Below are 15,361 nucleotides of genomic sequence, written 5' to 3'. Positions count from 1 at the left end.
GACCCTCCGGCAGCGCCGCCCTCGGGGCCTCCGTGTGCGAGGTGACGACCCCTGGGTGGGGACGAGGGCAGCGGGGACACCCCTTGTCCCCACACTGTAGTGCTGGGCATGCTGGACTGGGCGGGGGGCATGTGTGGCTGAGGGGACCCCAGTGTCCTCAGGCTGCATTGTCCTCTGTGGTGGGGCGTGTGAGCCTTCTCTGGGGGTACAACACGGTCTGTCGCCAGTGGGGACCCCACCCTGCTGCAGCATCCCCGGGGACACCACCACGGCGAGTGACTGTAGTTGGTCCCTTGACCTGTTTGTGACGAGCGGCTGCGCTGCTTTGGAGCAGGTGACCCTCCCCGTGGGCCTGGGCAGACTGCGGGCGCCCACAAAGGCGTGAAATGCAGATGGAGATGCAGCCCTGCCTGGCACCCAGCTCTGGGCACAGGGCTGCACCTGGGACAGCCTGGGCTGGCTCTTGGCGAAGGTTCACTCGTGGCTGGAGGCTCCCAGCTGCCTTGCTCCCTGCTTGGCCCTGTTGGGACGATGTGACATGGGATGGAGGGATGGGGAGCAGCCCTGCAGAGAAGGACTTTGGGCACTGGTGGGTGAAAGCCTGGCCACGACCCGGCCATGTGCACTCACAGCCCAGAAGGCAATGGTGCCCTGGGCTGCATCCCCACAGCGTGGGCAGCAGGTTTGGGGGGATTCTGCCCCTCTGCCCCGCTCTGGTGAGACCCCCCTGCAGTGCTGGGCCAGCTCTGGGTCCTCAGCACAGGACACACGGACCTGCTGGAGAGGGGCCAGAGGAGCCCCAGAAATGACCCGAGGCTGGACCAGCTCTGCTGGGAGGACAGGCTGAGAGAGTTGGGGGGTTCAGCTGGAGAGGAGAAGCTCCGGGGAGACCTTAGTGCACCTTTCCGGACTTAAAAGGGGCTGATAAGAAGGATGGGGACAGAGTTTTTAGCAGGGCCTGTTGTGATAGGACAAGGGGTGATGGTTTTAAACTAAAGGAGGGAGATTCAGGCTGGACATGAGGAAGAAATGTTTCACACTGATGGTGGTGAGAGCCTGGCCCAGGTTGGCCAGAGAGGTGGTGGCTGAACCATCCCTGGAGACATCCCAGGCCAGGCTGGACGGGGCTCTGAGCAACCTGAGCTGGTGCAGATGTCCCTGCTCATGGCAGGGGGGGCACTGGGGGAGCCGGGGAGGGCCCTTCAGCCCAAACTGTTCTGTGATTCTATGATGGTGCCTCCCCGGTGCTGGGGGCTGAGCCCTTCTCCTGGGGTGCTGAGCGTGTCACAGCAGCTTTGCTGCCTGGGGACCCCCGGCACCTGCTGCATCCTTCCCCAAACCTCTGCCCTCCCCCATCCCCAGCCCTCCTGCCCGGTGTGGCGGGGTTGCTGCACACAGCTGGCTGTGATTGCTTTCCTTTCATGGGCCCTGGCATTTAAGCCCTGTGTGGCTCTGGTTACTTGTTTACCTCTTCTGCACGGTGATGTTCAGTTCTTATTTCTGTCTTCCTGTTTCCCGGCAGAGGTTTGCGGGTGGTCACAGAGTCACTTTATTGTGGTGCCCGTGGGACCCCCGTGTGTGCTCCTGCGCTAGTGGCACCCAGGGCTGGTGTCACATCACCGGGGCCGGTCGTGCCCAGGAGGCCCGTGTGACACCAGCCTCCGTGTGTCCCCGCGGGCCGTTCGGAAATGCCGCTTCCTTCTCAGCGCACGTGCTACGATGTTCAATCGTGTGGCACGGACCCAGCCACTTCATTTTAGAGCAATTTAAATATTCTTGTTGCAGCTTTGCTAAACCACTGTAGCTTTGGCTGCAACTTTGCATTAATAAAGGAATGATAGAGCCCTTTAAACCATTTAGAATTTTTTTAAACAATTGGTCCATGGATATCTGGTGGTCACTGTCTTGTCACATTGCACTGCAGCATTTCCAGTCTCTTAATTTATGTTTTAAACAAGTGGTGGCCTTTTCGTCAAGTACTGGTTTCTGAGAAGTTTAAGAGAGAGGCTTGTGCTGAAACATGGTCCATGGGAGAGTTCTTGGAACAAAAGGCAACTTCTGCAATCCAGCTTCTTTGTAAAAAGCTGCTCTTGTCCCTGTCATGAGCATGAAGCTAGAAGCCGATTTCTGCATGTGGAAGAGCAGAGAAGAATGTTGGGTTTTTTCCATGTTTTTTTGTTTGTTTGGTTGGTTTTTTCTTTAAGGGAAAGGCAGCCAGGACAACTGGGAAACTCTCAGACATTATCAGGGGAAAGCAATACAAAACACATTTCAGCAGGCACCTGAGGTACTGCTGAGTCTTCAGTTATAAATGAAGTGGGTCAAGTATGATATTTCATGGGTGGCTTTGTGAATAAAACCCCAGTTTGTGATGATTTCATCCTTTGCTGTAGATTTTCTCCTTGACCTGGGGGAAGTGGCTGCAGGTTTTCAAACTGGAGTGTGTGACTCAAGTTTTAAGCACTTAACTTCTGTTCTTTGCGTTCTTCAAGTCACATCTGAGGGTGAGACTGAAGATGCTCAGCTGTCTCAAGGGATGTGCACATAATAGAGAGTATGCTGAGGCTGTGCCCCTTCCTAGAAACCTTGCTTTTAATGAGCTGGTCTTGAAGCTACGTTTATATGAGCTGAATCTGGAACAAAGCCTTTTTCTCCACTGTGGCATCTAACCGGAAAATTAGGATGTGGTTCGCTGTCAGCAAGTAGTTGCTGCAATCAGAGACAGGTTATTAAAGAAAAGGAAATAAGTGGTTGCATGTGATACCCCACTAGGAAGGGGCGATGAGCAGGATTTTCATTCTCCGGGATGGGTTTGGGAATTTTGCTCCTGGGAAAGGAGGAGCAGAGGGAGCTTGGTGGGGAGGACGGGAAACAGCAGAAGCTGGTGCCTGGTCCTTCCTCCAGCATCGACAAGGTGCTGTCTTGCCACAAAGTCAAGCCCATCCCAGGCCAGGGCATGTCATGGCAGAAAATTTAAAGTTATTTGAGCATTCCTAACCTGCTTTTGTCTTTTTCATTTTGTTCCCCTTTACTTCATGCTGGATGTCTAAAAGGACAGTTGGAACCAATAAATGAGGTGAGTTAATCTGATGATTCACTCTCTGCTCTGTCTCCTTACTCTGTCCTGGGGGGATTGTCTCGTATTTTCTGACTCTTTACTGATGTCCTACATATAAGTAATGCGCCACATTTTGGGTTGGTAACTTTTTTTTTTTTAGTGTTCAGATTTTGTTTATGGAAAACACTGTGTTTTGCTGGAGCAAAAAGCAATATTCCCATGGAGTGTTCTCTGCAGGTCTGCGTTGCTCAGAGGGAGCCCCTTCGCACGGTGTGACGGTGCCCCCGTGTCTGCACACTCAATGCTGTAAACGTCTCAAGGATTTTTGGGGGATATCTACAGACAAATCTCACATTCTTGATTTCTTCAGCTCCTTAGGAACGTTTCAAGGTCACATACAATCATCAAGCGGTTCGACCCTGGGTGTGCACACGCTGCGCTCTTGCAGCTGCACATCCCACCTCCCGTGACTACGGCGATGCCCTTTATTAGCAGTGCCCTTGTGCTGCTTGATGAGCTTCGTGTGACCCGTGCGAGTTGAAGCTGGCGTGGGTGGGAGGCGGGCTGAGGTTCGGCTTCTGCTTCTCTTGAAGCAGGTGCCGCTTTGGCTGGGGGGTGGCAGGAGATGGGGCACCTGTGTCCCCCGATGGTGCTGGCGCCCCGTGGTTGTGACCGCGGAGGAGCAGGTACAGGTGATGCTGCCAGTGCCACCCTGGAAACCTAAGGAATGCAACACTTTTCTGGGTCAAGGAACTTCTTTTAAAAAGAAACTCATCGAAGGTTCTTCATTAAACGAATCATCATAGCAGAGGGAAGGCGTGTGGACAGCGTGCTTTTGCTAATCCGTTTTAGGGGCAAGTCTGTCAGGCTGTAATGCTGTATGTGTGCGGAGCATATACAGATATTACGTGCTGATACACCTGCAGGGACAAAATGGGTTCATGTTGCTGTGTGGTGATTTTCAAAGTAAATAGGCCCTTGCTGGATTAAATCAGAGCTTTCACTTACGTTGTTTTTAATTCCTTCTGTTGTACATTGGCCGATCTATTAGTTTGATGTGCGTGAAAGAATAAGCATGTTTCCACTCTAGCATGTTGCTACGCCATAGTGTTTTGTAAATCACCCTCTTGCCAGCCTACATAATAATACACCACTACTAGAGGGAAAATACCTGTGGCGAATGCTTATTTTCCTGCCTTTTTATGGCATCAGTGAAGTTGGGCTGGTAACTCGTCTGTTGATATAGATGGAATAAATATAGTTCTTAATGTTCTGTTGCAGAAACACAAACATAAATACAGCTGAATGTTATTTCTCAATAGCTATTGATGGGTTGTAATCTTGTACTTTGGTTTCCAATGGCTTCAGGGTCTGCTCGCTAGAATCTCGGATCTCTTGCTGTGCCGGTGGACTTGTAGAAATTGTTGTCAGAAGTGTTTCGACTGTAGCTGTTGTCAAACAAATGAAGATGAAGTTGAAATCCTGGGACCTTTTCCTGCTCAAACTCCAGCCTGGCTGTAAGTTTAGATGCACAATTTCATAGCTTTAACTGAGGAGTAGGGCTGCTCAGCTGTGATGAGAGTATTGACACGAAATGGTGACAGGGCATTCAGGGGATGCCACGTAGAAACGAGAAACCTCCTGCTGAGTGTGGGCACGTGGGCTGCTCAGCAGTGAGGTGACAAAGGGCAGCCCTGATAGCTCAAGAGTAAGGTAAACCCTTTGTAAAACACTTTTCTGATGGTGAAGACAGAAGTTATTTTGTAAGCTAGCATAGCAAGCTCGTAGCTGGTTTAGTTGTGCACGCTTTTCTAAAGATACTTTCTACCTTCAGTCCTATTTTCTCTTCAAATGGACCAGCTGTTCGGAGTACTTCAACTTAGCTGAAATGCTGATGAGGTTGTTTTGAAATATTTTTGTGTCCTAGAATAAAGGTGGTTATCATATAGGCAGATGAAAGGTATACCTCCTGTGTGCTCTAAAAGGGAAATTAATTTAAAGTTTCATTTAGCAAGGCTTCATCTCCTGCATTATCTTAGTACTCTTGAAGATTGCCTCTCAAATCATGAAAGAACAACAGTGGCAGCACCAGGTTTTATCTGGGGCTTTGATTAGCGTATTTGCAAATCAGTTAGAAAGAAACTCAGTGAAGTCTTCCCTGTTTGAGTCCTGGAATTTGGAATCTGAGTTTGGAATCCGCAGCGGAGAGGTGACCCTGCGGAGGCACTGGGGACATGGAGAGGGAGCAGAGCTCTCCTGTCACCGTGGATCATTGGATGGACACGGCTTCTGCGGCACCGGAGGTGCCTGTTCAGTGCATCATACGATGCTCAGAAGTTGTACACTGAGACACTCAGTTAATTTTACCTGCTCCTGTGAGTACCAGCTGTTATTCCGTGTCAGGTCTGGAAGGTCCGTGTCTTGGTGCTGCATTAAATAAATGGGCTCATGTTTAAATCACAATCTCGTCTATATACTCTGTTGAATCCAGGTAGAACAGGATTGTTATTAATTCTGAAGCAATAAAAATAGAGATGTTCAGGCTGTGTTGGAGTGATTTCTAAATGTGGAGCAGCATATTTAAGAGTCTGATATATGCCCAGAAATGGATTCACCTGCAATTAATGAGAAATGGAAACAAAATCAATGTTAAATAGGAAAGCTTTGTGCACAGGAGGGCACGGTGATGAGGCTGCAGTATTTGCTGTAGAAAGATTGCTGCAGGAATGATTACAGACTTGGGAACAAGCAGCTGGGCTTGTTGTGAGGATGCTTTGGAGTTTCTCTGGTGCGCTGAGCATCATGTGTTTGGAGGTGTGGGGTGGTCAGCCCCTGCTGTAGTTTTTGGCTGCTGGATCCTTCTGTTTGGCTAAAGGGGCACTGTAAGCACTGGAGCTCTGATCTTCTTTTGGTCTTGAAACTCAAGTGCATGGTGACTTTGCAGACAAGCTGGACTGTGCCACAGGCAGAGAACATGGAGACCTTTGGAATCATAAAATGCTCTTTCCAGCCTGTATTGTTTTCCCCCAGTCCTGCCCCGTCTGAAAGCCTCTGTGATTAACTCATTCAAATGGCCATAAGCAGAAGACAACACAGAATCACAGGGGTTGGAAGGGACCTCGAAAGCTCATCCAGTCCAATCCCCCCGCCGGAGCAGGAACACCCAGATGAGGTTACACAGGAAGGTGTCCAGGCGGGTTGGAATGTCTGCAGAGAAGGAGACTCCACAACCTCCCTGGGCAGCCTGGGCCAGGCTCTGGCACCCTCACCATGAAGAAGTTTCTTCTCGTATTTAAGTGGAACCTCCTGTGTTCCAGTTTGCACCCATTGCCCCTTGTCCTATCATGGTTGTCACCCAGAAGAGCCTGGCTCCATCCTCCTGACACTCCCCCTTTCCATATTGATCCCCATGAACGAGTCGCCCCTCAGTCTCCTCTTCTCCAGCTCCAGAGCCCCAGCTCCTCAGCCTTTCCTCACACGGGAGATGCTCCACTCCCTTCAGCATCTTCGTGGCTGCGCTGGGCTCTCTCCAGCAGTTCCCTTGTCCACTGAAAACAAGCCCAGTTCTTCACCCATATTGTGCTCTGTGCTGCACCTGCTCCTGCTGGCAGCCCGGGCAGGGTCCCCAGGACCCCCACCTGGGTCACCCATCCAGCTTTCCTTCCAGTGCCAGGTGATGCGGTGCGATGAGGGACGTTCTGCTCCAGTGCTGGGGGAAGGTGAGTTCCCAGAGGTGCCGCTCGAGAGAGGCAGCAGGAACCGAAGAGAGGACACGCGAGGGAGGCAGCTTTGCTTTGCTTTGCGAGGGGGCCTGGGTGCTGCCGTGCTGTGGCACGACCGAGAGTCACCGTCTCCCCGGTCCCGCTGCAAACCCCGTGCTCCCCAAGCGCGCCTGTGGTGCTGTGGAGGCTGCAGATCAGGCTCTGCCTGCTCGAGGAGGCTCTCGGTCCTGTTCCTGAGCAGGGCTGGACGCGGGGTGAGGGCAGGGAAGGTGATGGTGCTTTAAGATTCTGGGGTGACTTGGTTAGAAAATGGTAAAAGAACCCAGAAATGAATTGAGTGAGAAGGGCAAAGAGAGCACAGAGGTGCGGAGAGGGAAAGGAGCCGAGGAGATGTGATGGAGAGGAGGAGAAAATGTTTAGACGAGGTTCTTAGGGACATGGTTTAGTGCTAAAGTTAGGTTATGGTTGGACTCGATGATCCTGAGGGTCTCTTCCAACCGAAATGACTCTAAGATTCTATGAAAATGAAGCTGCAGAGGAGCAAGAGTCTGGAAGACAGAGAGAAAAGAATAAAGGCAGGAGACAGAAACGGTGAATTTTGTTTGCTGATCGACAGCAGGGCCAAGATTTTGTGTGGCAGGTTTAAGGCAGAAACAATCCCATAGAGCTGCTGCTGGCTCAGAATTCTGAAGCCAAAGATGATTTCTCTTTTCACTGTGTTGAACTTATACTCTTAAATCTCCTTATGCATTTTTGGAGGTAGGAAGCAGTGTCTGGAGTTAGATGTGTGAGCAGGGTAAGGCTTTGCAATTGGTCTCCGAATAAGGTGTTTAATGGGTATGTTTTAAAGTGCTCAGAGATCTGTGTAGGCCAATTGCCCCCTAGCCCCTTTTTTCTTTTATTTTTGACAAGGCAGCTTTTGGGTTCAGTGGAAACCTCTGAAATGGAAGATGGATTTGACAACAGCGCATTTTGCATTTAGATACATGCACTGAATTTGGGAACAAATCAATTTATTGCATTCTCTGCTCACAGCCTGAAAGTGTTTTAAAAATAGATCTAGGTTTTCAGCTGAGATCTTTCCATCTTGCCACTTCTTCATGGGCCCAGGCCACTGGTATAATCCAGAATGCAATTCGCGCCTTCCTTACCTCTCCACCCAGTCCTCAGGGGAAAGCGGCTTTTATGGTCTTCGTGGGCCTACTAGCAAACATCTGAATGCCCGTGCGTAATAATCCATCCTTTATTTTTTGCACGTAGGTTTTTCCCTTTGGCACCTCTGAGACACCTCATTGTCCTGGAAATGCAGGAGGGGGTGTTAAAGCCGCCCATTTAAACCCTTCCTCTTGGGAGACTGTTGATTCTTCTCACTTCCTGAGCTTTATAGCAGCCTTCAGTGGCAACTTAGAAAAAAAAGATAAAATTCTGACAGAAGTAAGTCTGATGCTATTGACCTGAATGCATCGTAGCTGCTTCTTGTTATTTCACGATGAGCACTCGCGTCCTGGTCTTTGCAGAAAGGGGCTGGGAGCGAAGGTCTATGTTGGCACTGCCTCTTGTGGAATATTGTACATAAACCTCAAAGATAAACGGTGCGTGGTCTGTGAGGCTGAATTGAAACCAGGACGTGACTCCTCTTCCCAAAGGTTTGGATTAAACAGAAAGAGAGCTGCTTTCACCAGCGCCAAAGTTTATCTGAGGAAAAATTATTGTGGCTCAGTAGCAATTTCCTTACTAAAGGTCATCTGTGTGTTATTAACTCAGTATTATGTTTACCTGTTGTAGAACATCCTTAATGCCTCTCTTCCCGAGTCCCTTTGCACTCTGCCTTCTCATTCTGTGCGTTTGCTGCTCAAACACGAGTATATCCAAATGCTCCCTATGATTGTGTAGACCTGCATTTAGGCACGAAAAAGCTGTTGGTGTTCCAAGTACTGATTATATGTCAAACCACATGATTTCGACTGCCTTTAATGGGCTGCGGAGTCGTGCAAATATTGTGCGTCCCTTTTAGCACAGGGTTTGTTTTTGATTATTAACAGACTATTTTTTTTTTTTTTTTTTTTCTTCTATTGTGGATGAGCTGTGTGACTCTGGCAAGATTTGCATGGATCCTGCTGTGAGCTTTGTGTGCTTGGATAAGAATTTCCAGTTTAATTTCTTTCATATTGTGGGGACCTTTTCTGTGAGTTTGCTGCTTTTTGCAGAATATATTTATTGCTCCAGTCCAGTCCTTGGTTACTGAAACAAATGATTCAACAGATTTCATTTCTACCCAACTGAGCCATGCACGTAGAAGGGTGAATCGGGAGCAAAACACGCAGTGTTATCCCCCTTTGCTTTGCTCGTGTCGTGCTGACACTTTCCTTGTGATTTGCTGCTATTTTTTGGAGTGCTCTGTCTCACGGATGAACCAGAAGGTTTGTTTTGCATGCTGCCCTACGCATCCCATCCCGTGCGTGATCTCGCTCCCGTCGGCAGGTCTGCCAGCCCCACGCTCCGAGGCTTCATCTTCCACTTGGTGCTGCCTACTCTTGCTCCTCGTTCAGTCAAGGTTAGGGGGTCAATAAAAAGCTCTTAATTAATTGCATGTATAAGATTGAGTTTTGAAACCTTGCTGGTGTACCTGCAGAGCAAAGTTTTCCCGAGAGGGGTGTGTGGAAGTTTTCAGGTGTCTGAGCGTGGTGGTTTCACATGCTGGTTTAGTCTCGGTGAAGTCTGTGCTTCCAGAGTGTAGCTGTGAATTTATAGCAACAAGCTGCTCTCTGGGTTTAGTGGCTCGTGGTTTTGTTTTTGGTTTGGTTTGGTTTTTTTAATTATTATTATTTTTAATTTGATTTTTTGTCTGTTTGTTTCTTTTTCTTAAATATAATACTTCTGTTGAAGATCTGAGTCACGTGTGCCCATGTGGCCTGTGTCGTGCTCTAATACTGATATAGCTCTGAGAGACAGGCAGAAAGATAAATAATCTGGTTTTTACATAGGTCTGAAGTCAGTTGCTCAGCCTTGTGCTTGCCAGATAGATCAGGAGATGCGCTGCAGCATCCAGGGATGTGCACCCAAGATTAGACCCAGCATATCAGAAGGCATTTTTATTCTGTATATACTCCTTTTACTGGGCTGAATCACCCAAAGGTCTCTCGTTATAACAGGATAAGCAGCCAAAATGAGGACAAAGATGGACACTCTGATAATACAATCAGCGAGCTGCCTCCCACTCTTCAGAATGTTTCCCCTGACAGAAGGCGGTCATCTTCAGATGCATCACGGTCCACTTACAGCCTCACGAGGCGGGTTTCAAGTAAGGTCATCCTTCCAACATTAATGTAATTCTTGTGGGAAAGAAAATCAAACTGTCGTGCTTGCTCTTTCATCTTTTAGACAGGGAATCAAGTCAGGTTGAAGGTACATTGATTAAAATCTCATCCTGTTCTGCAGGAACACAGTGGAAGGGGCCAGCCCTGTTTTTCTTGCTGAAGTGTTTTCATGGTAATTGCACGTGAAAAAGGATGGGGGGGGGGGGGTAAGTGTAGCTGAGCTTGCTTCGGCGTAACTAAGGGTGCTGTTAATTGTTGGCAACGTAATGGTGAAGAGTCCCGGTGAGGAGCCGGCTGTGCTGGCGTTGCACAGACAAAGCAGCACAAGTTGACTTGCGCCGGTCATGACTTCAGTTGAGTTTCTAACAATTGTATTTGTGCATTTCTCTCGTTTAGGTTTAGAGTCCAGGAGGCCAAGTTCTCCGTTAATTGACATTAAACCTATCGAGTTTGGAATAATAGGAGCTAAGAAGGAGATAGTTCAGCCAACTATCCTGCGAAAAACCTATACTCCGGATGACTATTTTAGGAAATTTGAACCGAGACTGTACTCTCTTGACTCAAATAGCGATGATATGGACTCCTTGACAGATGAGGAGATCTTGTCGAAGTATCAGCTGGGCATGCTGCATTTTAGCACGCAGTACGATCTGTTGCATAATTATCTAATAGTGCGAGTCATTGAGGCTAAAGATCTGCCTCCTCCAATTTCTTACGATGGTTCAAGGCAAGACATGGCTCACTCCAACCCCTACGTGAAGATCTGCCTTCTTCCCGATCAGAAGAACTCCAAGCAAACTGGAGTGAAACGCAAAACGCAGAACCCAGTGTTTGAAGAGAGGTACACATTTGAAATCCCCTTTTTAGAAGCCCAGAGAAGAACTCTGCTTTTAACCGTAGTGGATTTTGACAAATTCTCGCGCCATTGTGTTATTGGCAAAGTGTCAATGCCCTTGAGCGATGTAGACCTTGTGAAAGGCGGACACTGGTGGAAAGCCCTTGTGCCTAGTTCTCAGGTAACAGAGTTTATCAAATTATTGCCACAATTTTTCTCGCTGTGTCTTTGTGCGGTTCCTTTGCTTGTTGGCAAATCACGCAGTTTCCAATTGGTCATTGTCATCTTGTTAATACAGCATCTGCTGGGTTGAGATAATGTTGAGCCTATAATTGGTGTTATAACTGTTACCGTGAGGTAGAGAAGTTGTCTTCCGTATTCAGAGGAGGTAGCATGACAAAAGATTGTGTGTCAACTTTAATGAGAACAAATGAAGGCTGCTTGGGAAGTGTGCACCTTTTGGAAGATCTTTCTTGTCACTGCAGTGACCTGCATCCATCCACAGACACTGCAGTGACACTGTCCCGTCTGGGTGGCTCCTGTGGCTGTTAACATGACTGTGCCTTGGGGATGTGAGGGGAACCACTGGTGCCCGTTCAGTAATAATTTGATGCAAGAAAGTGTATAGAAAACGCAATCTCTACAGCCTTATGGCATGATGAGCAGAAAATTGCAAGGTGGCCGTAGATTTATTTTCATCACGTCCCTGAAGGAAATAAACTTGTCATAGGTTTTGTCTGGTGTGTCATGTTGCACGCATGCAAGTTTGAGTGTGCATCTTGGACTAGATTCAACCATCCGATGGGATGGGAGAAGGTGCAGAAGGTCTGTACTTCCATGTCTGTTCCCAAGATAGGGCCCCGGTCAGTGCCGCCACCTCTCCAGCCAGGAAAAGAGCTGGTCAGTGGGAAAATCTGACCTTTGCAACCAGGAACAGCAGTTAGCTGCCAAATTTGCTACTAGCCGTACCAGCCACGCAGCTAGAGGCGTAGGACCCCGTAAAAAGCCAAACCAAGAGCTCGGTGTGAGCGTCATCTCACGCATTTGTGCTAAGGACAGGAGGACATTCAGGGTTGGTATAACAGGATTGCCTCTCCCCGTTCCTCACAATTTCTAAGTTTTAGAGCCTTTGCTGAATCACAGTTCTGCGTGAACTTGGATAGTTCAGAGTTTCTGTAGTTTTTACCTGTTCACAAAAGGGCGGCATAGGCAGAGGTATTAGACAAGACGAACAGTAAATGACTGACCTTGCCGCTGATTTACGGTGCGGTCCAAGAGTCTGATTTGGAGTGGAAGCTTGTGATCAGACACTTGTGGAAGTGAAATCCACCGAGCGGTGTTTGTACGCAAAGTCACTGGGGCTCTGCTTTGTCCCCTCTCTGTGTGCAGAGGGGCTGGAGAACACTTGTAGCTCTTGCTCAGGCCTCCTCCAGCGTGTCATGGAGAAGATCGTCAAGACCCGTGATAACTGCGAGACGCCCCACTAGATTTGCTGTAACAGAAGTAGGAGTGTTACGGGATTAGCGTGAACATTGTTCGTGCAAGAGGGAAAGTTTTGAAAGTTGTGCACAAGTCGAAATCGTGGGATCCCTGGGTGCGTCTTCATGTCACTGGGGTCTGCTTTGCTCGGCAGTGGGAGGTGAGGGGACAGCTGTGTTATGGGGTGGTTCATAGGGAAAGTGAACACGGACACATATTCCTGAGCTCCCTTCACTGCCTGGGCCTTTCCCCCAAATGTTTATTTAAAGATGCCTGCAACAATTTTAAAAATTTTGGTATTCATGGTTCATCACGGGCTCTGCATTATGTATCTGAAGCCAGAGCTCTCCTCTTTGCATCCCGTTGTCCTCCCGTGTTTTACACCATGCAGCTTTGCTTCCCACCCCCCAGCTTTTGCATGATAAATACTTTTCTGTATTATCTATCTCTTTATTAGTAACATGGATTTGTTCCACAGCTAATACAGACCTTGATTAGACAAGATCATCTCTGCCTTCGTCGGCCAAGCTCGGAGCCAGCCCTTCCTCCCTCTCCAAAGTTTAAATGAAAGCTGCCGCTGTTTTCGGCAGTGCTGTCTTGCTCACCTGGATTCTAGATAAATTATTTATGTGGGAATTGGCATTTCTGATATTTATAAAAGGAAGGAGAAAAAGAGCAAACTCCCTTTGAATGGGCAGCCCTAAGCTTACAAGCCTTTTGTGTTTATCTGCTTGCTATTACATGGAAAAACTTAATTTAGGCAAAAAGTCCTTCACACCTTGATTACTGAAGTGCCTTGTTTTGGTCTTTTCATACTCCCTTGTTCTTTTTGGCTGGGCAGACTGCAACTGTGAAGAGAACACCAGTACTTGCACTGGGATATGCAGGGAGGATGTTTGGTATCATCTTCCTGAGTTTTCTCAGTGATAAGACTTTTGAAGTTCATTGAATAAGGTGTATTAGTAGCGATTAGAGTTAAACACATTGATCAAAGGGTTAAAATAAATCCCGGAAGAAGTAAAACAATAAAGCTTATTACATTTAACCCCTCCACATTTTAATGTCTTTCACTAACATTGGCGCTTGCGCTAGAAATCTGTGAAATTCTTTTTGATTGCTAGTTGGAAGATTATGCCTGTGGAATGATAGATTTGACATGCTGACAACTTTTTTTGCACTTCTCACTTTTTTGTTTGATTAGTTGAGGTACAGACAGCCGTTATTAGCTTCTCGTTGGCTCTGATCGTGAGTCAATGACGGTTTTGCAGGCTGGGTTGGCCGCCCGGGGCTCTGGCAGGAGCAGCAGCTGGCAGCACCACCCCCAGCCATGAAGATCGTGGTGGAGAAAATGCTGAAGCAGGTGCTTGGAAAACCAGTAAGAGGCGTGAGAGAAAAACAGACAGGCGTAGATGTGACGTGGAAAGATGAAAGACGCAAAATATGTGATTTTTAATTTTTTTTTTTTTTTTTTTTTGACTGGCATTTATAGACAGAAACATGATGAGCTGGAGAGATGGGGCAAAGTGAATCCAGATGGCAGGAGCTGTGGATAAAGGTTTTGTCTTTGTACTGGTGGGAGTGGGATGGCACAAGGTCTGCGGAAGAGCAGAGAAAGTGGCCTAAATGGTGTTGGCTGAGAGGAACGTCTGTTCTGCGCTTGCTGTATCCACCTGGAAACCATTGCCTTGGAGTGTGCTGGTACAGGAGGTGCCAGCGATGCCAGCCGGGCAGGGAGGGGATTGTCCCGCTCTGCTCTGCGCTGGGGCGGCCTCACCTGCAGCATTCGCTGTGTGCAGGGCTGGGGACACAGGGTAAAGGGAGATAAAGCTGCTGGAGTGTCCAGGAGAGGCTGCGAAGTTGGTGAAGGGTTTGGAGGGGAAGCCGTATGAGGAGCTGCTGAAGTCCCTGGGTTTGTTCAGCTGGAGCAGAGGAGACTGAGGGCAGAGCTCATGGGGCTGCAGCTTCAGCAGGGGAGCAGGAGGGGCCGGGCTGAGCTCTTCTCTCCGTGACAGTGACAGAACCCAGGGAATGGCAGGAACATGTGCCAGGGGAGGGTCAGCTGGACATGAGGAAAAGGTTCTTCACCCAGAGGTGCTGGACACTGAACAGGCTCCCCAGGGAGGTGTCACGGCCCCAACCTGACAGTGTTCAAGAAGAGACTGGACACCGTCCTCAGACACACGGTGTGACCTGTGGGGTGTCATTGCAGGGACAGGAGTTGGGCCCCATGATCCCTGGGGGTCCCTCCCAACTCAGGACATTCTGTGATTCTATGACTGTAGGTGCCGAGTCCTTGTCCCAGCCTCGTGCTCAGCCCTGTCAAGCCCAGAGCTGGGACGGTGTCTCAGCACAGAGCGAGCCCTGCGACAAGGGATGGGGGACGGCAATGATCTCCGGGTGGCTGCGGCGGCAGCAGGGACGGGCGGGACTCTTCGGGCTGAGGCCTGGTCCAGGTTCCGCAGCCGGTTACTCCGTCGCCTCCACTGTGAGCTGGACAGACAGAAGTCCTTAGGGCTGTGAAATGGGACGTACAGCTCCTCGGTGGGTGAAAGCCCACCATTAATAGCAGAATAGCTTCACTGCTGCCTCATGGCGTTGCTTGTTAACTAACAGCCTGAGAACTGCCCCAGGTGTGCCGAGGCGCGCGCGGCCGCGGCGCTGGTGTCGGGAAGGGGCTGTCAGAGAAGGCCGGTACCGGCGGGCAGCGTGTCGAGGGATCAGCGCAACGCTCGATGCTAAGATTCGGGCAAAAGACCGTCTCTGCGCATAAGTGCTTTTTCAGCTTGGATCGTGTGCTCAAGCACTTGGTGGGATCGAGTCCAAAGCGGAGGCACGGAGGAGCTGTGCGGTCCAGTACATCGGCAGAGCCAGCAACGAAGCAGAAGGACTTATTCCCTGTAGAAAATGTCAGCGCAGGTATTGCCAAATTCCTCATCCCTGGTAGTTCTGG

General features: G+C 49.1%; 1 protein-coding gene across 1 annotated transcript in view; it reads left to right on the top strand.

Annotated features, from left to right (window-relative positions):
- Nucleotides 1-15,361, top strand: part of SYT17 (synaptotagmin 17) — a 45,639-nt gene that overhangs the window by 909 nt on the left and 29,369 nt on the right. The window contains exons 2-5 of the mRNA XM_065644874.1: nucleotides 3,059-3,076; nucleotides 4,427-4,575; nucleotides 9,933-10,081; nucleotides 10,494-11,113. Of these exons, the coding sequence (XP_065500946.1) occupies nucleotides 3,059-3,076; nucleotides 4,427-4,575; nucleotides 9,933-10,081; nucleotides 10,494-11,113 (936 nt within the window). The remainder of the gene's footprint in view (nucleotides 1-3,058; nucleotides 3,077-4,426; nucleotides 4,576-9,932; nucleotides 10,082-10,493; nucleotides 11,114-15,361) is intronic.

The sequence above is a fragment of the Caloenas nicobarica genome, chromosome 14, assembly GCF_036013445.1.
Source record: "Caloenas nicobarica isolate bCalNic1 chromosome 14, bCalNic1.hap1, whole genome shotgun sequence".
Taxonomy (NCBI): domain Eukaryota; kingdom Metazoa; phylum Chordata; class Aves; order Columbiformes; family Columbidae; genus Caloenas; species Caloenas nicobarica.
This window is presented reverse-complemented; position numbering and strand designations above follow the sequence as displayed.